At 45.4% G+C, this 21,161-nt stretch overlaps 1 protein-coding gene across 1 annotated transcript in view; it reads left to right on the forward strand.

Moving 5' to 3' along the window:
- The window catches only part of ARHGAP36 (Rho GTPase activating protein 36), a 58,404-nt gene extending 37,726 nt beyond the window's left edge, over nucleotides 1–20,678 (forward strand). The window contains exons 8-11 of the mRNA XM_074964356.1: nucleotides 8,331–8,479; nucleotides 9,909–10,085; nucleotides 14,787–14,884; nucleotides 19,153–20,678. Of these exons, the coding sequence (XP_074820457.1) occupies nucleotides 8,331–8,479; nucleotides 9,909–10,085; nucleotides 14,787–14,884; nucleotides 19,153–19,414 (686 nt within the window). The 3' untranslated portion in view covers nucleotides 19,415–20,678. The remainder of the gene's footprint in view (nucleotides 1–8,330; nucleotides 8,480–9,908; nucleotides 10,086–14,786; nucleotides 14,885–19,152) is intronic.
- The last annotated feature ends 483 nt before the right edge of the window (nucleotides 20,679–21,161 follow it).

Consider the following 21,161-nt stretch of genomic DNA (forward strand, 5'->3'; position numbering starts at 1 on the left):
GATGGCTGAAGGAACCAAGCATTTTTGTGCAGTAAACATACAGTACGGATGTTGCCTGCATGATACTGATGAAAGTGATGAATGTGGGGAGGTTGGGGTTTTCCAATCCCCTTCCTCCATGTCCTACTGTAGCAATGTTGCCAGGAAAACGAGTTACCAAAAACCTCTTCCCATTGGCTGATAGCCTGTGAGCTATATCTGACAACTGCTGCATTGCAGAAAGTGCTGGAAGCCTGGAGAAAAGCTTTCAGACCTCTCGTTCAGTTGTGTCAAGGAAACAGTAATGATGCTTCCAGGACATTTCATTACACCCCCAAAGCACATCCCGTTTCAGCAGCAGATGACGATTATCTGGAGAAACCTTTGTGAACTTTACTCCAGCACTGTGGGGCTGTGCAGGAACCGGGGAGCTGGCTCTAGACCAGGATAATGTGATCTGAGATGAGTTGCCTGAGAAAGCAGTGCATGGGTGAATTCAGGAGTGCAGAAACACAGGTACAAATAGAGAAGCATTTAAGAGGACACAGGGCTTGATTCTCAATTTGTCCCTGCACTTGAGGCAGGGAGCATGTGAGTAGAAAGGGGATGTGATGTTTTGGGGTCCAACCCAGAGCAATGACATTGTCACCCTGTCCTGCAACTCTGGCTGCTTTAAACACTATGCTGCAGTGGCTCAGAGCCTGGATACCAACAGCTAGTGTACATGCATACAGGTCACACTGCCTCTGCCCACTTCCTGTTTGCAGAGTGACTCCAGCATCCCCCACTCTCAGATTTCCCCCAGAGAGTCTCCCTGCAGTGTCCAGGCCTCTCCTGGAAGTAATTAGGTTTGCTGCTCCTTTGATGAGACAGAAACAGCAGCTTGTTATCATGACTGTCACTTCAGTTCAATCAAAGCACTGGCTTGTGTTTGTAAGAAGTCAAACATTTATTCAATTAAAAAGAGAGTGGATTTAAGTGAGTTCAAGTATGGAGGATAAAGATCGAAAGGCTTACAAACAAACAGAAGTAAAAATACGCTTTCTAATTGCTCAGCCCCAGCATAGCAAGCTACAGTCTTTGTTCCAGGTGGTTTCCTCACCAGTCTTCCCTTTCCAGCCATGGCTGAGTGGTTCTTAGGCTGCCCAGAGTGCTGGTTTTCCTTGTCTCCTCGGGTGGAGGATAACATAGGCGTTCTCTGCCTCTCTCGGTAGAGCCCAATAAACCTTTGAGAAGTCTCTTTCTCCAAGTTCATTGACCCTGCTTCCAGAGGCAGGCAGGCTTCTTGGGGGTGCAGTCCCAATCCCCCACTGAGTTCCTTAAGTGATGCCTTTCTTTCACTTGCTCTCCTGTTGGCTTTGTTGGCCTGAAATGAACATGTGCTTTCCTTTGTCTTTTGTCCCACCTTGCTCAATTTCCATGGGAGACACGTACAAGCATAATAGCTAGCTCACCTTACCTGATCACTCTTGTTACAGTGTGTATGGTAACACCCATTGTTTCATGTTCTCTGTGTATATAAATCTCCCCACTGTATTTTCCACTGCATGCATCCGATGAAGTGAGCTGTAGCTCACGAAAGCTTATGCTCAAATATATTTGTTAGTCTCTAAGGTGCCACAAGTCCTCCTTTATTTTTTGCAGATTCAGACTAACACGGCTGCTACTCTGAAACATACAAGCAGGACCCCCATTCCTTGGTCTGGAAAGAACCTGTTTATCAACTCCCCAGTGACCTGCCTGCTTTAAACACATTTTAGTCATTAATTGCAGCACAGCTGTGTAATCTGTTGTGGGTTGACCATACATACATCCCACAAGAACATTAATGATCTGGGAGTGATTAGTTTTCCAATGACATGTTACATGACACCTTTTAGAGACTTGTTGGCATGATGCAGATGGTATTTTAGAAACAGGTTATAGCAGTAGTGAGTTGGGGTACACTGAGCAGGTCAGGCCAGCTGCAGGGAGTCCCTTGCCTTCTGGCAGAGGGAGGTTCTTACAGTCACAGGGAGACTTTTAGACACCATATTCCGCAGCCCCTGCCTGACTCCCAGTGTAATTTAGAGGAGCCTCAGGTCTGCTGTAGTTACCACTTTGCTTCCTGTGGCCTGCTTGCGGGCCCAGGGAAGCAGAGAGTACCAGTAGCACAGAGCACTGTGGTCACACCCTGACATTGGCCTAGTCCCCATCCTGTGCTGGGGGCTGGGAGAAGGGCTCGGGGAGCATCCTCGGTGTGAAGAAGGCAATGTCTTGCACTGCCAAAATTGAATGGCGAGGCTTTAGGAGGCGCGAGAGTCATGCCGCCATGTGGACGGGCTCGAAGTGAAGGTACATGTGCAGCAGCAGAGCTGGAGCAATGCCCCAGCAACCAGAGACACGCGACTGACAGTAACTGCAGCCAGGTTATAACCTTCCAGGGAAGACAGAATGACTGAACTTGGAGCGAAATGTCACCAGAGCAGTAAGCAAAACCATTTTGCTGCGGTAGCCGCAGCAGTAGACTGTGTGCAGCACTAAAGGTGAGGAAAGGCTCTGATCAGTGCACAGCATCCTTCACCTGCAGGACGGGGTGACAGTATGAGCTGAGAATCAGTGTGCGAGTATTTCTACCCCCAGATGCCCAGTTGCTGCGCCCTGCCAGCCGGACGCTTCAGTCCCATGCAGAGCAACGGGAAAGGAGCAATAGGGCAGGTGCCCAGAACTGGGGTGTGTGTTTGTAGGGAAATAGGGAAATTAGGGATCATGGTTCCCTGTTATAGGGGGCAGGTTGTCTGCAATGTGTGCCCCAGAGAGAGCTGAGGTAAAGGGAATGTTGATTGGAGCTGGTAGAACTCAGAATTTCCATTCCGTGGGAAATTCTACATTTCAAAACGGCTTTTGTTCCAAATTAGAACAAAAACTAGAAATTTCTACGTTTCCTGGGGAACAGAAATTCCTGGAAGATATGTTCTGAAAAACCCAAAATGTTTCATTTAAATGATTCCAAACAAAATTCAGCATCTGGTTGCCCCAACTCTGGGAGATGCCCTGGTCTGCCCCTAAGGAGTTGCGGACCACCTAAGACCCATTGGAGTGGGGGGGCAGCCTGAAGAGTCCCCTGCCAGGGAGCAGGGAACCTAGAAGTCCTGAGAGACCCAGCTTGAGCTCCCAGGGTTGCCAAGGCTTCCAGGCATCTGGCTGCAGGACTCCCCATCTTGTACTGGGGCCCCCAGCACTTCCAGGCTCCCTGCCATGGAGTGGAGAACCTAGAAGCACTAAAAGCCCCTGGGAACTTCAGCTGGGGCTTCTAGATTCCTTGCTCCATGGGATGGGATTCTCCAGGCTGCCTCACTAATCAGGGGACTCCTGGGCTGCCCTGACCTTCTGGGAGTACACAGGGGCTTCCACATGGGAGAGGGACCCTCTACATGTGTCTAGAGGGGGGTGGTAACAGATGTCAGGAGCCTGTACCCTGGGGGCCTGCTTCTATGATGGTGTGGGGCCTGGCTCAGACAGCAGCAGCGATGCTTCCAGCTCCAGGACTCCTGTATGGTTTCCAAAGGGTGGGAGGGTGGGTGGGATTGTTTGTTTCAGCACTTCCCCCCTACCCCTAACACCCATTTGGCTGCTCAGGTGTTTCTTTGGTGCAAATTCAACCAGGGTCTATAATGGCAGCACATTAGCACAACAATCATATAAGGGGGTATCTGGTGACATCATGACCTTATGACCCTGCTTAGTGGGGTTCCCTACAGTGGCAAAAGAAGTGCCTCTTTCCCCTGTATTTGGGATATAATCTAGTTAAGCTTGTTAAGTTCTTGGCCAGCAAAACTAGCTCCGGTATGAGGATATGCTCCAACTGAGGAAGCAAAAAGGGGGGAAATCATTGCTAACTCCCCTGCAGATAGAAGCTGAAGACTCAGGGTACATATACATTGGAGCTTGGATATGGGATACGTTCACAGTGTGTCCAGGGTGGGACGGGCAACAACTTGGGCTAGCTGCCCAAGTACATACCCAGGTGGTCAGGTGTGATTGTACGCAGGGTGGCTAGCCCTAGCGACTGCCCATGCCGCCGTGGATACACTATTTTTAGTTGCTACCTTGAGCAGAACTAGCGGGGGTATGTCTATGCAAGCTGGGAGTCACACCGCCCAGTGCAAAGGTAGACATACCCTTAGCAGGAGCATGGATGATCCTGTCCCTTCTCCATACCTCCCTGCCACAGACAACCTTTGTTGCAGTTATCAGAGTGTGGAGCAATGACTCCTCCTTTAGCTATGTGATTTGGGCTATTGGTAGGGCCCTACCAAATTCACAGCCATGAAAAACATGTCACGGACTGTGAAATCTGGTCTCCCCCCATGAAATCTGCTCTTTTGTGTGGTTTTACCCTATACTATATAGATTTCACAGGGGAGAGACCAGCATTTCTCAGATTGGGGGTCCTGACCCAAAAAGGAGTTGCAGGGGGAGGTCAGAAGATTAGTTTAGGGTGTCGCAGTATTGTCACCCTTACATCTGGGTGGCCGGAGAGTGGTGGCTGTTGGCCGGGCGCCCAGCTCTGAAGGCAGCGCAGCCAGCAGCAGCGCAGAGGTAAGGGGGGCAATACTATACTCCTGCGCTGCTGCCTTCAGAGCTGGGGGGCTGGAGAGTGGTGGCTGCTGACTGAGGGCCCAGCGCTGCAGGCAGCAGCTCAGAAGTACGGATGGCAATACCACACCAGGCCATCCTTACTTCTGTGCCGCTGCTGGCGGCGGCTCTGCCTTCAGAGCTGGGCTCCCGATCAGCAGCCACCGCTCTCCAGCTGCCCAGCTCTGAAGGCAGCGTCACTGCCAGCAGAAGCGCAGAAGTAAGGGTAGCAGTACCACAACCCCCCACCTACAATAACCTTGCAGCCCCCCACAACTCCTTTATGGGTCAGGACCCCTACAGTTACAACACAGTGAAATTTCAGATTTAAATAGCTGAAATCATGAAATTTATGATTTCTAAAATCCTGTGGCTGTGAAATTGACCAAAATGGACCATGAATTAGATAGGGCCCTAGCTATTGGGGCAGCAAAGGCCCTCTGACTATACTGGGCCCATTTGGACAGACTCTGACACCTGCACCTCCACTGAATCACCAACCCCAAGCACTCAAAAATCACGAGATTGGCTTAAAAATCAGGAGATTTCTCAACATTACTGACTATTGGTTTTTCTTTTCCTTCTGGTCTCTCAGCCTTTTGGCTACATTCAGGTCACATTTTCCAGGTTTTCTTTGCAGCCACAAAGGCTAGAAACTTACCTACTTTAGCAACATAGGTACTGCCTGACTGGATCAGACCTAGGATCCATCTTGTCCAGTATCCTGTCTCTGACAGAGGGCAACCACCTGCTGCTACAGAGGAAGGTGTAAGGATCCTAGAGTAGGCAGATATGAGATAATCTGCCCCATTGAACTCTCATTTTGATCCCTAATAGTAAGAGATTGGCGTAAACTCTGAAGCATGAGGTTTAATTTTCATTCCAAAACTTGTTGACGTTAATTATGCTAACTCTTGATATTCCTGTTGTCCATATAAATGTTCACTCCTTTTTAAATCATGTTAAATTCTGGCTTCAGTGACTTCCGGTGGTAGCAAGTTCCGCAGTTTAATCACATGTGTGAAAAAGTCTGTCCTTTTAGTGGTTTTTAATTTTCCATCCTTCATTTTCATTAGTGTCCTCTTGGTCTGATTTTGTGTCACAGGCAAATTTCCTAACCTGCTGTATCTAGACCAGTCAGTATTTTATATACTTTTCTCATGCACCCTTTGATTTGTTTTCTTTCTAAGGTAATAATCCAAATCTTTTCAGCCTCTCTTCAACTGAGAATTTTTGAAGACACTTGATCTTAATTCTGCAAGCTTCTTTTGGACATAGATTGACCCGATAGTGCATGCAATATCCAGATGAGGCCACCCTATATAGAGGCATTCTAATATTCTGCTTATTACTCACCGTCTCATCCCTTCTGCATCTTAATATCTTGTTAGCTTTTTAATCTTTTTGGTTTAGACGATTTTCAGTGAAATCAGATTATTGAATAAATGTAAAATGCATAACTGCACAATGAAGGTAGGGGCACGAAGCCTTGATTAATAAGGATTGTGAAACGCACAGAAATCCTAACAGTCAGTGGCACAGTAGAGACTAAAACTCATAGTCTCTGGGTTTGCAGCTCAGTACACCTTCCCCAGAGCTCCTGGGAAGGAGCAGGAGGAAGAAAAGATGACTGTCGCTCAAAAAAACATGGCATTTTCTGTGGTAAATGACAGACCTGGAGAGGCATGAGTATCCTGTGACACTGGGCAGCCCTGTAAAGAGACAGAGAGCAGTTTCTCCCCTCTTGCTATGTTATTTACAAAGATGTTGCATTGAAGAATAAATGGAACAGAGGAGTATTGATCTCCAGATCAGAAGTGCAGCAGAACAGCATAAGGCATAATGTTTCCTCTTAAAAAAGAGGAGGGGAAAAAAAGGCAAAAGAAGGCAACAGGTTCTTCTTAAATGTCAGATAAAATAAGCAGCAAGAAGATGTATCTGTCTTCTCCAGTATTGAGTTTAGCCCTGAGTAAACAGCCTGTAAATCAAAGAAGATGCAAAAGACACTTATTGGAGCTAAGGTCTATAAAAGGTGAAATTCAAGCCATCATTAAAAATCTTTGAAGTGTTGTAGAAGAATAAGCAGACTGAGTCACCAGGCCACCAGCTGGCTGGAATGAGCAGGCAGACACCATCGCAGGCATGGATGAAAGGTTGGAAAAGAAAAAAATTATTGACCAAAAAAGCTGCAAAAGGCAAAACAATGCGTCGCTGAGAGAACAAAAAAGAAAGGAACAATTTTAACCATACGCATAACTTTAAGCATGTAAGTAACGTCACTGACATCATCAATGCATACATTTTAAGGCCCAAAGGGACCATCACAATCATCTAGTCTGACTTCCTGCATAACATAGGCCAAATCAATTCATCCAGTGATTCCTACATCAAGCCCATATCTGGTAGTTGAGCTAGAGTATATTTTTTAGAAGGAGACAATGAATCTTTATTTAAAGACTCCAAGGGATGGAGAATACACCACATCTCTAGGGATGTTGTTCCAATGGTTAATTGCCATAACTGTTAAAATAATTTATCTAGCCTGAATTTATCTAGTTTCAGCTTCCAGCTGTTGGATCTTCTTCTGCCTTTGTCTGCTAGCTTGAAGAGCTCTCTTCTGTCAGAAATCTTCTCCCATTGTAACTACTTACAGACAATGATCAAGTCGCCTCTGGACTTTTTGCTATGATAAGCCAAATAGATTGAGGTTCTTTAGTCTCTTGCTGTGAGGCTTGTCCAGATCTCAAATCTTTTTTGTGGTCCTTTTCTGAACCCTTTCCAATTTTTGAACATCCTCTTTGAAGCGTGGATACCAGAACTGGACCCAGTATCCAGAATTGGTCTCACCAGTGCTGCATATAGAGCTACTCCGGTTTGATATACCCATGTTTATAAAGCTAAGATTCACACTAGCCCTCTTAGCCACTGCATTGCACTGGAGCTCATGGTGAGTTGGTTCTCCACCATGATCCCCAAGTCATTTTCAGAGTCGCCACTTTCCAGGACACAGGCCCTCCTCCTGTACATGTGACCTACATTCCTTGTGCCTAGCTGTATGGCCTGAAATTTGACTGTATTAAAATGCAGGTTGTTTAAATGAGCCCACTTGACCAATCAGAACGTTAGGAGCTATGGCTGCTTGGCCATGAGGTGTCTGGAGCACAGCTGAAGTGGGCATATAGAAGGGATGGGTGGGAAGTTGGACAGACAGGTTATTTCTGGTGTTAAAAATGCTTGTTACTGGCACAGATACTGAAGCTGTGTGGAGGGGAAAGGGGAGCTCACAATATGGTACAGTTCATATTAATCTTAGTGGAGGCAATAAGGGACTACACTGTCAGTGTGAGTTTTCAGTTATCTTACGACTGTCCCTTCCTGTGAGTTTTAACAATCAGTGTTGTAGGAATCGTCCTGATGAGAACAGGGTCCTCAGAACTGCAGGATTCTCACCCCCAGACTGCTTCCTTAGGCAGAGAAGAAGAGAGAAATTGACAGACTGGATCCAGCCCAGTCTCCTGTCTCTAACAGGAAGCTGCATGAAACCCTGTAGGAGGCAGTTATGGGATCACCTGTCTATGGGAAAGCCTGGGTTCCTGTTACCAAACTGGTAAACAACGGATATGCTGCTTGTTTGGCTGCTTAGGAAATCTGACGTGAGAGTGAAATGTCTGGAACATTCAGGCTGTCTTGTCAGTTGCTGGTCTAACTTGAATTGCTCATTTTTCTTTGAATAGTCATGGAACACATGGCCCAGCTCTCCATGCTGCAGCTGCTGGTGTACCTCCTGCCTCCCTGTAACAGTGACACCCTGTACCAGCTATTGCAGTTCCTGAACAAGGTGGCACAGCATGCCCAGGATTCCACAGGTCCAGAGAGACCAGAGGTACTGGCTTCAGATGCTCATGCACCCATAAGGCTTTGCACGATATGTATCTTCTGTAGGGATGGTGACATAGGAAGGACAATGGCAGGTGCTTGCCAGTGATCTGTGCCTCCTTACTTTTCCAGTTTTTGCAGCATCAGAGTACAGTGTTCTAAAAGGATTTCTCATGTTTTCTGAGTAGTGGCTTTGTGTTGTGATTGGATCCCATATAAGCTGCATCCTTAGCACATTATGCCATAACCTCAAAAGGCATTACTCTTGTACTACGATGCCTCTGGTTTCCTGCACTATATACTGGGTGGCAATATATGTCAATATATTCTGGTATGTAATATATAATATACTCTGGTTAATTATTCTGCACCCAGCACTCTGCAGTCCTTCTGCATGAGTCCTGTTCACATTGCTCAAGGACTAGGAGGTTTGAAAACAGCTAGTTTCAGGGATAGTTCTAAGCTAAACATGGAAATCTGGACTCCCTCTTACTGAAAACAACCTGAGCCATCCCAGCTCCTCAGTGTACCTCCAGCCATACCACCTTGTGCTATGAGCCTGTCAGAGCTAGAAAGCTAAACGAGGTTGGGTTAAGAATTCCCAGAAAAACCTACCCAAAGTAGCATTTGGTGTTGGTGACTAGGCAGGAGCACCCTTCCTGCTGTGTCAGCACAGAGCCACTTATCAACACAGCATTGAGGTAGCTGCAGGAGGTGCTTTGTGCCAGATGAGATACACAACTGAAGTCCTGACCATTTGTGGTCATTTAAAGATCCCATGCAAGAACTGGGAAAGTATCCCTGGTATCCCGGCTAATTTTCCATTTAGAGGCTGTAGGCAAGATGAATTACTTGCAGCATCCTTAAATTGTCTGTGCAGCTACAACTGAGCATAATGCATGTTATATGACATTGTCTACGTCCCTGCCCTGAACTGTTCTATACTGTTCTTGTGTATTGTTTAACAACTGTCATGTTCCACCTCAGAAATGGCAGGTGAAGTTGTTCTTGTATATAGTCTGTAGAGTGTCATGGGATGTAATGGGCTATGGAAATGTTATTTGTTACTTTATTATTTGAGCTGTGAAACTGAGCCCATCATGGGGGACAGGTAGAAAGGTCGGACTGATGCTTATAGAAGGTGGGAGGGAAGGAGGGAGCTTTCAGACACTGCAAGCCAGCTCAAAAAATTCTCCTTGGCCTGCTTGCTGATCTAGTGGAAGCACAATGGCAGATAGAGTCTTTGCTCACAGGGTAGTGGAGACTAGGGTGGAGAAGGAGAGTTTCACTGCTCCATGAAGCAGCCCGGTTCTTCTCCCGGGAAGTGGTACTCAGCAGCCTTCCTTTCGCCTCAGCCATGGGGCAAGGGAGAGCACCTGGAGCGAGTTGTGTTACTGGGTTGGTATCTGATACTAATTTCTGTGTTTGGTTGTTAGATTCCTGGAAATAAAATGACAGCCTCAAATTTGGCTACAATTTTTGGCCCCAACCTCCTGCAAAGAGAGAAGCTTCTGGAGAGAGACCCCAGTGCCCAGGCCATGGAAATGGAAAACAGCGCTTCTATCATCCTCGTGCTCCAGAGTTTAATTGAGAACTATGAAGCCTTGTTCATGGTAGGGAAGGAGGCATTTACAGTGAACACATTTCCAAATCTTCCCCTCCTCTTTGCAGTCTCCTGTCATGGCAGTGGAGTGGGGCAGCAGCCACAGCCTGCCTTCTTAGTAGGGAGCTTTGTAACTGGCCTGCAGAGACTTGATTTGTTCCTTGTGTTGATATGAGTTGTGTGGTAGAGATTCATTCTGGGTCACATCGTGATTGGCTCTGGCAGGGGAATGCAGGGCAGAAGGTCATGCAAGGAACCCTCTCCCTCTTTCCCCTCCCCTCTCAGCTTCTGCAGCCCATGCAAAGGCCAATCACAGAGCAGGCCCTGTGACCAGGAACTGCTCGCCTCTTGCCAGCTTCTTGAGAGCAAGTCACCTGGATGGGGGAGAGGAGTGGCAGAGCCAAGGGTTCAGCCCCATTGCACTGCCCTGCCAAGCAGTGCCAGCTCCCTGGGAGAGGGACCTGCACTATCCTCATTCACAGATAGGCCAGAAGGGACCCTTTTGGTCATTAGTCTGAGCTCCTGCAGGCACAGGCCAGAGAATCATCCCAGAATTTCTCCCCATACACCCCTCCCTCCTGCACAATTGGCCAAATCTGTTCTGGGATTTGGGTTTTTTCACCTTCCTCTAAAGCATCAAACATTCTCCACAGCTGCAGACGGAACACCAGACAGGGTGATACAGAGAATTCTCTTTCTAAGTGTTTGGCTGGTGTGCCTTGCTTGCATGCTCAAGGGTCAAACTGATGGCCAGGTTTCTATTTGGGAAGAAATTTCCCCCCAGGTCAAAGAGACAGGGACCTTGGTTTTTTTCCCACCTTCCTTTCCAATATGGGGTGCGAATCGCCTAATGGGATCACCTGGGCATCTCTCACATTTGGGTGAAATTTGATGGCCTGTGATATACAGGAAGGCAGATTAGATGATCCAATGGTCCTTTCTGGACTTAAATTCTTCGAAAACTATGAAAATCGGTGAAGATAATTTCCAGGCTCTGCAGTGAGAAATCCAGGACTGCTTTTGAAAGACGGGACAGGTTCAGGCACAAAGAAAGAACTTACGATGGACTATTTCAGGACCAAGAAAGATCTGATCCATGAGGACAGACAGGGTCAGTGGAAACTACCTAAAGGCTCAAAAGGAGACGACAACACAACTCTTGTAGCAACTAGCTTCTGCACATGTGCTTGTATCACCCGCCCAGTGATGCAGGTCAATAATACATGCAGAGCTGTCGCCTGCTCTCTAGCTTAGTCACACCTATTCCAAAGGCATTCCACTTCTGCACATGGACAGGGAAAACAACTGGCATCTCCAAGACAAGCAGCCCTATGTGTTTGGGTTTGTATAATAAAGTCTATTCAGAACATATCTCTCTGTGTGAAGAGGACAGCAATCATATGAAGGCATTTGATTTGGTTTGGAGGGAAGCATTATGGAAAGTAGCAAATTCATATGGGGTTCCAGATAAGATAATTACGATTATAAACGTTAAGTATAAACAGTCCTGTAGTGCTGTAAGAATTAAGAAGCTGGTTCAAGTCAAAGTTTGGTGTAAAACAAGGGGGCAAGGAATCACCACTGCTTTTCATCGTGTTCTTTAACTGCACAGTAAGAATGTTAGATGAGTTGGAGGGTGTGACACTGGAGGATTTAGAACAGGGGTTCTCAAACTGGGGGTCGGGACCCCTGAGGGGGTTGTGAGGTTATTACATGGGAGGTGGGGAGCTGTCAGCCTCCACCCCAAACCCCGCTTCACCTCCAGCATTTATAATAGTGTTAAATATATAAATAAGTGTTTTTAATTTATATGTGGGGGTCGCACTCAGTGGCTTGCTATGTGAAAGGGGTCACCAGTACAAAAGTTTGAGAACCACTGATCTAGAATTAAGCTCCTTGGCTTATCCAGATGACATTGTACAACTGGCAGACACATTTGAATTCATGATAATACTCTTTGCTCCCTTGGAAAATTGTTGTAGTCCTTGTGGACGTACAATAAATGCCAAGAAGGTGAAGTGGTTGTATCTTGGAAAAGGGATAATAGATAAAGTGTTGAAAGGTAGCAGTGGTGATGTCACAGAACAAGCAGAATGTTATGTGTATTGAGGAAGCTTGGTCACGGGGCCAAGGGTTCCATCAAGAATGAAGTTAAAAGGCAATGTGCCTTAGCTACTTGTGCTGAATTGATGAAATTTATGGATTGATGAAAACATTCTGTTGAGTGCCAAAGTAAAAATGTATCAAACTAGTGTGCTAACAGGGTTACTCACTGGTCTGGAAGCAGCTTCATTAAATAAAACAGACCTCAGAAAGCTGGAGGCAGTCGAGATGAGTTCTCTGAAAGATGGCAGGTGTAAAGTGGAACAATTTTAAGACAAATGAAGAAGTTAGAAAGAGAGTAGGAAGTGAAATCAAGGTATGGGATTGGCTACAATTGACAAGATTATGAGGGTGAGGACACTGCAGAAGACAAACAAATTAAAGGATGACAAAGAAAATAATCCAAGCACAACCAAGGTCAGTTCAACCTAAAGGCCAGCCACTGACTAGACGATGAAACATGGTATGCAGGAACATGCCCAGGCTGGGCAGGGGAAAGGTATCTACATAGCAAAAGTATGAGCCCACCCATCTGTTTCCTCCCCTTAACATCAAATCAAGGGGGAAATGTAAAAAAGCTTGCATCTAATACATAAGGAAAAACCCAGCAACAACAGAACAAGCAATGAGCTGTAATAGCAACTGGAGGTAACTTGTGCCTGTAGCTCAGTGATCAGTATGCTCCATTCCCAGTTCCCGAGTGCACACAGTGTTTCTAATTGGGCTGCATGCCAAACGCAGGCTCTGCCAGTTAGAAATAAGTCTTAGGGGACATGGCTTGTCTTTTTGCTGCACATCAACTGCATCAAGTGTAGTTGGCTCCTGACTCCAACTCACCTTTGTTTTAACACATATGATGCAATAGGAAGATGTATCAATCACCACGAGTCCCTGAACTGTTACAGCTCAGCCATCTCCACTTGACTGAGCATCCCACACTAGCTGTGCATATAAGTGAATCTGCAGCGCCACAAGGTACGTAATCTGGGGATGGCTTCATGGGCCATGGCAGAAGCAGCGATGAAGAACCCATTAATGTTGTGCTGTGGGAAAACAGTTCCAGTCTCAGCCCATTTTTAATAATTCTAGTCTCATGCACTTTGTCTCGTACTCTATGTACATGTTCAGGAACCTGCTGTGATGATTCATTGAGGCCTGTGTCGCTACATAGTACCCTTCTTCGTCATGTATTCCTGGGCTTGTCTCTTTGCAGGCACAGAAAGGGCACATGAGTTCAGTCTCTAGTGCAATACAGATTGGGAAGCCCAGTTATTTAAACCCCTCCAAGACTTTTATTGGCCTCCCTTGATGTCATGATTTTGGGCTACTTCTATGTAATGCCATGCAACTAGAGCTGAGCAAATTGATATTTTTTTTGGCTTAGGAGGCCAAACCAAACAATCCTGAAAATATTTCAGTTGGTTCAAACAAAACCTGCATTTATTTTTGGTTTCTCTCACTGAAATGAGAAAACTGGGGAAAAAAATCATTTCAGTTTGAACAAAACTATTTTGTTTGAGCGCTAACAATTTTTTCTTCAGGTTTTTGTTTTTTACAAAATAAATTCGTTAAATTTCTAAACAAAATGTCATTTTGACATTGTAAGTCCAAACGTTTCATTTCAAAATGGCTGAACTGAAATGTTTGACTTTTTAAAAAATGTTTTCCATTGTTTTACTGCCCAAAACTATTTGCTGAATTCGATCTGAATTTACTAGCCTCCATCCAACTCTAAATGCAAATTTCCATGACAGTAGCACCCAGGAGGACCTGTCTGGGGAAGCTAGCTTCCACAGCTCAGTCCCTCCAGTTGTGGTCAAGGGGCAGATCCCAAAGCAGAGCTCCACTCAGTGACTACCATCCTGGAGTGCCGTACACAATAAACTGCTCCATGGGGAGGTGTGGGGGTGGTGTTGCAACAATAACTCCCTTCACTGCTGGTCTCATGCTCTGGCTCTCCACAAGTCCTGCAGCAACCTCCTCCGCCACCATGCTGCAGAACCACATATACCTGGCGACGACTTTCAAAGCCCCAGCAGAAATCTCTCTGGGTGACAAGGCATGCAAGTTGAGCCATCTTCCTGGCCTTTATTTTGAGACAAAGACTGGGAAATTATACCTGTTGTTAGGGCCTTATGGGAGTATCCTATGGACTTATGGGAGTTTCACATCTTCTCCCACAATTCCAAATGGGCAACAAGAAGGCCTTTCGAAATCTCCCAGAAGCCATGGCTTCAGGAAAATGTGCTGGAAAGTGCAACCACAACAGTAGAATTAGTTTGGACCCATGGTGCTCCGGGACCACACTGGTCAGTCCTACTAGTTCAGTGATCAGTTCTTTACCGGACACTTTACCCATTGTCTAGGAATCCCTGCAGAGTAATCTCCCAGTCTGACAATGCAGCCTTGTGCCCAAGTCTGCGCAGACTCGCTAGGAAAAGTGTGAAGTAATATATCCATTTAAAGTCAGTGCATTGTGTTTGTGGGTAAACAGCACAAGTCTTTAGGCCTTGCATCAAACCCTGGTGTGTTTGGCTTAGTTGTTTCTGCTTGTTTTTCCTCTGAGAGGAGCAGGTGCCATATTTACCGGTCTCTGTGACTCTTGCAGGTGTCTCCAGAGGTGCAGCATGACATCCTAAGGAGGCTGTTTCAGAGAGAGCCTGATGTCATTGACTATCTCTTACGCAGGAAGTTCAACACCACTCTGTAAGTCCTTGTCAAGAAAGAATTCGAAGTGGTGGTGCTGGGGTGCCTGGGCCATTAGCTTTGCAGAAACCGAGCTTTTGCAAAATGGCAGCAAATTCACAACGTCAGTGACAATTTTGCAAATTATTCCTTCTGTTCTCTTTCCTGCCTCCCTCACTCTCTCCCTCCTCCCCAACAGCCCCTTCTGTCTCCTCCCTCTGAATTCCCAGTCTTTTGTCCCCCAGGTCCCTCCTTCTCTCCAAAACATTCCCTACCCCCACTGCTTCCTGTCCCCCTCAAACAGCACATTCCCCCTCCATTCCCTTCTTCCTGCCCTAAAAGCTGCCCTCTTCATCCCCCCACAAAAATTCCTCCCGTCTTCTGATTCCTCCCCCTCACCAATATCCCTCTGCTCCCAACGTCTCTCTGAGGCATGCACTACAGTGCCCTCCTGACTTCATTCCTCTCAACCTCTCCGGGTACGTCTACACCGCACTAAAATACCTGACTCAGGCTTGTGGAGCTTGGGCTGCGGTCCTATAAAATTGCAGTATAGATGTCTGAGCTTGGGCTGGAGCCCAGGCTCAGGTACCCTCTCCCTCTCCAACTCCTTTCACAAACCCATTCCAAACTACCTTCCTGGATGTTGTCTGTGCCTCCACGCATGCACCTGTAACTGTCTGCCTATGCCTACGTACGTGTGCACCTGACAGTGTCTGTGTGCACCTGTGTGAAGCATGCTTGTGCTGTGAGTTTGGCTGTGTATGCGTACATAGACTGTGTTTGTGTGTTTGCGCCTGTGCCTGTATTTGTGTATGTGCGGGCACCTGTGCCTCTGCGTATACATTCATAGATTTCTAGATTCCAAGGCCAGAAGGGACCATTGTGTTCATCTAGTCTGACCTCCTATATAACACAGACCAGAGAACTTCTCCCAAATCATTCCTAGAAAAGCATCCAAACTTGATTTAAAAATTGCCAGTTATAGAGAATCGACCATGGCCATTGTTAAATTGTTTCAATGCTTAATTTCTCTCGCCATTAAAAATGTATGCTTTATTTCCAGTCTGACTTTGTCTAACTTCAACTTCCAGGCATTGGATTGTGTTTTATCGCTCTGCACTAGATTGGACAGCCCATTATTAAATATTTGTTCCCTGTGTAAATACTTATAGACTGTGATCAAGTCACTCTTTAACCTTCTCTTTGTTAAACTAAATAGATTCAACTCCTTGAGACTATTACCATAAGGTATATTTGCTTAATCATTCTTGTGGCTTTTCTCTGACCCCTCTCCAATTTATCAACATCCATCTTGAATTGTCAATACCAGAACTGGACACAGGGTTCCAGCAGTGGTCGCACCATTGTCAAATAGGAGGTAAAATAACCTCTCCACTCCTACTCGGGATTCCCCTGTTTATGCATCCCAGGATCGCATTCACTCTTTTGGCCATAGCGTAGCAGTAGGAGCTCATGTTCAGCTGATTATGCACCACAACCCCCCAAATCTTTTTCAGAGTCACTGCTTCCCAGGCTAGAATCCCCCATCATGTAGAGATGGCCTACAATCTTTGTTCCTAGATGGATACACTTACATTTAGCTGTATTAGAACACACATTGTTTGCTTCTGCCCATCTTACTAAGTGATCCAGATCACTCTGTGTCAGCGACCTGTCCTCTTCGTTATTTACCACCCATCCCAATCTTTGTGCCATCTGGACATTTGATCAACGATGATTTTATGTTATCTTCCAGGGCATTAATAATAATGTTAAATAGCGTAGGGCCAGGAACTGATCTCTGCAGGACCCTACCTGTAACACACCCGCTCGATGACGATTCCTGGTTTACAATTACAGTGTGAGACCTATCAGTTAGCTAGGTTTTATCCATTTAATTTGTGTCGAGTTAATTTGATATTGTTTTAGTTTTTTAATCAAAATGTCATGTGGTACCAAATCAAATCCCTTACAGAAGTCTAAGTATATTAACTATTACCTTTACCAACCACATTTGTAATTTTCATCAAAAAAAGATATCAGGTTAGTTTGACAAGATCTATTTTCCATATATCCATGTTGATTGGCATTAATTATATTACCCTCCTTGAATTCTTTATTAATCAAGTCCCACATCAGCCGCTCCGTTATCTTGCCTGGGATCGCTGTCAGGCTGACAGGCCTATAATTACCCAGCTCTTCCCATTTACCCATGCACCAGTGCCTGTGTCTGCTTGTGTCTATACGTTGTAAGACTCATAGGCCATTTAGCTCAGGTATTTTTAGGTTGCTGGGCTGCTTTCCACCCTGAGCCTCAAAGATTCTCAACCCATGTGGCTTACTAAAAGAAATGTGACGGTATCAATTTTATACACTTTATTAAAACGCTTAAACTAAAATCAGACCAAGAAAACGTATCACCAAACCTAAGCTATTATTAATAAATATTAAATTAACTTAAAAATAAAGCAGCTATCAAATCATGATCAAATCAACAACCCAAACAAGTTAGTCTCTATATTGGATTGGTGTGCAAGCATCAAATTAGTTAAATCATCACACTAATAACAAAAACAATCAATCCTTATAAATTCGACAAAAGAATCTGAGAGGTGGCTGTCCACTCGGTTATAAATTCCAACTAAAGAATTTCACCAGTGTCAATCAAATCTATAACTTAAAGCTGGTTCAACCTCTTAATACTGAAACCAAATTATCTAATGTCGAAACCACAACTTCAGAGCCAATTATAAGGATTCGTTTTTAGACTTAAGTTCTCCCCCCGCCATGCTCCCCCTTTCCCCCCAAGATGTTATAATACAGACTTTAGCAGCATACTTGTGAAAAGCAGAAGTTTGATGATTTACCAGAAATTACAGGTGACCACCTCAAATTTCTCAGGACCTTTCGACACAGAACACACTTTCATGAGCATGTTTATGAGACAATATTTAGGGCTGTTGAAAGCTGGACATTTTCTTTCTGGGGTCTTCCCTGTGTGGGCTTTATGGATGATTAAACACAGGCATACAGTCACATGTCCACCTTCACACCCTAAAAATAAAGAAAATTAAACTGTTGGGACGTCTCCCAGTTAATAATAAACAAAAGATTCTGGGTTTTTTTTTGTTTTTTTTTTAAAAAAAGGAAAAATAAGATACTTATGATCACTGGGGTTGCAAACCCTCCAGCTCTCACTGTCTTCTGGAATCTCATAGAGCAGGAGCTGAAGCTGCAGTCAAGGAGCCAGAGAGTGATGATCTCCTGACTGAGTGCTCCTGGCTGGTAGGCCTTCCTTGGGGTAGGGAGGCTGGTCCAAGGCTGGAGTGGCCTGTTGATGCCATAACTTCCTCTCCCCAAGGAGGCCAGTCATGGTTAGCCTGCCTTCAGGGAGCTTGTTGACTGGAAAGGCAATGCTTCTTGGACTTCCCTTGGCTCTTCTGGTGTTTGAATTCCACTTGCTGCACCTCCCATTCTGGTCTTCAGGTTCTTCTAACAGGAAAAACCCTAGCAACAGAACCAGTCGCTGAACAATACATTAATTCATCAGCAAAATTAAAATACATTCATATTTAAGATAAATTTAGTCATCTACAGTTTCTTCTCTGTTATTCTAAAAAACAGACAAATGCTCTGATTCCTCTTGCAAACAGGAAAGTGTCTATTTTGGAACTGGTCTGTAGGTCAAACAGCTTGTCATCTGAAATCTATATATTGACAGAAACAAGTATAGCTCATCAAGATGAAATCCATTTTAAATATGTTTGTATTTTATATAAAGTCTGTGCGCCTATACAAGCTATTCTCCTTGCAGTGTGCATGCAGCGGGGCCTGTGTGTTTGCCTAGGCCTGTGTCTGCCTGTCAGTGTGTGTGCACGCACGTGTGTCAGCACTGCATGCGCACACCGGGCTCTGTGTTTGTGTGTGCATATGTCTTTAGGTGCATTTGTCTGAAGTCATCGCTGCCACCCTGCTGGTTAAAGGGGGGGTGCTTGGTGGGTGAACCCGACCCCTGGACCGTGGTGGGATGGAGTGGGAAAGTTCAGTGCTCCAAAAGGTGCTGACCAGCACCACAACAGCAAAGATCAAAGCAGTCAAGCAGGCTAGCCAGTAAGGGGTAGCAGCAAGCTTTGCCAGTGTCCCATACGAGCTGTGCCATCTGACTGGGCCTGCCCAGTGGAAGGAGACAGCCCACTGCTTGGAGCCACTCCTGACAGCCTTTCAGAAACTTGCTCTGAAGGTCAGAGTGGTTTGAAAGGTCACCATCACTTTCTCTTTTCTCCTAGAAGCACAGACAGTGATACATCTACAGAGAAACATCCTCGCTCCCTACTGGCCAGCCAAACCTGCATGCTGGCAAGTGATCAGGTTTCCTCGCATCTGTACAGCCATGTCTCATTCCTAAATCTGCATATTGAGAATAAGCAGACCCAGGGCAGCCGAAGCTCCACCCTCACTTTTAATACATACCAAACGGGGCAACTTGTCCACCACAAAAAGAGAGACTTGGTCACCCAGGAAAGAGTGGGGACATCTTGGGAAGCATAAATCTCTGAGGGGACTTCTCCATTCAAAGTTATCAGCCTTCTAATTCATATCAGTGCAGCTCCCCAGGTGGGAGGCACTAGTATAAACTGCCCAGATGTTTCACTGCCATATAGCAGAGCTAGACCAGATAGTGTTAAACATGTAGGAGCCCTGTCTACATAAGTACTCTCACTGTTGCTGCCCCAGGGAATTACATTCTGATTTCTGCCAATGTAGACAAGGCCTGAGGATACATTCTGCTGAATTCCTGCCTGGCCTTGCCAATGATTAGCAAGAACGTACAGAACATGTAGAGTTATTTAAAGGGTTGTCTGTAAAATTCTTGTTTGTTAAAGTCTGCTGGAGAGTTAGCATATCACAAAGTTCTGTGTGCGTGTGTGTTCAGGAGGCAGAGTGTGTGCAATGGCAGGGAAAGCACAGTTTGTGTGTCTGTGAGGCATGATGGCAGTGTGTGCCTGTTGCTGGTATCAAGCCTAAAAAGCCCTGGGGCTGCATTTTCATCTATCGAGAAACCTAAGTTGGTGCAGAATATGGCGCCTGCTTGCTAACGTAAGCGGTGCATCTAGTGGCAGCTCAAGTTTCTTGTGCTCCGGGATCTGCCTGTTGGTTTCGGGGTGGACTTTAAGGTGTTGGTTTTGGCCTACAAAGCCCTGACCTGCTTGGAGCTGCCTACCTGAAAGGCCTCTCTGCCCATGCTGTGTTGCCACTAGCAGAGGCCCTTGAGCTGGACCCTTATAAAAGGAGAGCACTCTCTGCTAGGGCCCCTTTCCTTCAAATCACTCGCTGACAAGGTCCCCAGTAGTCCCAACCTGTTGACCTTTCAAGGCATGTTGCAAAGCTCATCGGATGGGATGGGCACAGGGGTAAGTAGAGGCAGCTAAAACCAGGTTTGTCTAGGAGGAAAGTGCACTGGGATTTTCAGCTAGACAGGTCACACGACATGGGGGGCTTAGACAAGATCAGGAAGGAGAAGTGGTGCTGCTCTGGATGGTGCTTTGTAACTCCCAGGTTATTGTGTTTGTAAATGTGTGGTAAGTATCTCCAGAGCTTTGGATGGGAGCTCTTTGGGCTGGATTTTCTTTTAAGTCAAAATAAATAAATATATATGCAAACCAAAAAGAGTAACTTTAACATTTTATAAAGGCATAATAGCACCTCTGTGTTAACATTAGATCCAGTTTTTCATTTGAAGCAAGATTTCAACCTCTTTGTTTTGGATGGAGAATGCAATGTATCTCCCCCCAATTTACAGCTCATGAATTGTGGGTAAAGATTGAATTTTCTGAGCATTTTCAACTATATCTGTTTATGCGTTCATTATGAATTAATAATAATTAAAATTGAAACTTTGAGATGTTTTTCAGACTCTGCTCTTTTTTCATAACCCTTTTGCTAACAAATGGCTGGTTTGTGTCATTCACAATTTCCATCTAATTAAAACTCATTGCCAGTTATCCTCAAATGTATATTTATAGTAATTAGGCTGGAATAAAAGGTAACATTTTTGTTCTATTTTCCTTATAGTCACATTTTCCTTTACTCAGACTAGGTGCCATTTGCCATAAGTTACCGTGGGACTGAAGCATTAAAATTGCACATGCCCTCAGTAAGGGTGCTTACTACTTCGGGGGGGGGGGGGGAAGGACGGTGCCCCTAATAAAGATGGCCACCATTCTTATTTTTAACAATGGAACTGAAGCTGACTGGAACTGTGCTCAAGAAACGTGGCCATCATTTTATTAAAGAC

The sequence above is a fragment of the Natator depressus genome, chromosome 9 (genome assembly GCF_965152275.1).
Source record: "Natator depressus isolate rNatDep1 chromosome 9, rNatDep2.hap1, whole genome shotgun sequence".
Lineage (NCBI taxonomy): Eukaryota > Metazoa > Chordata > Testudines > Cheloniidae > Natator > Natator depressus.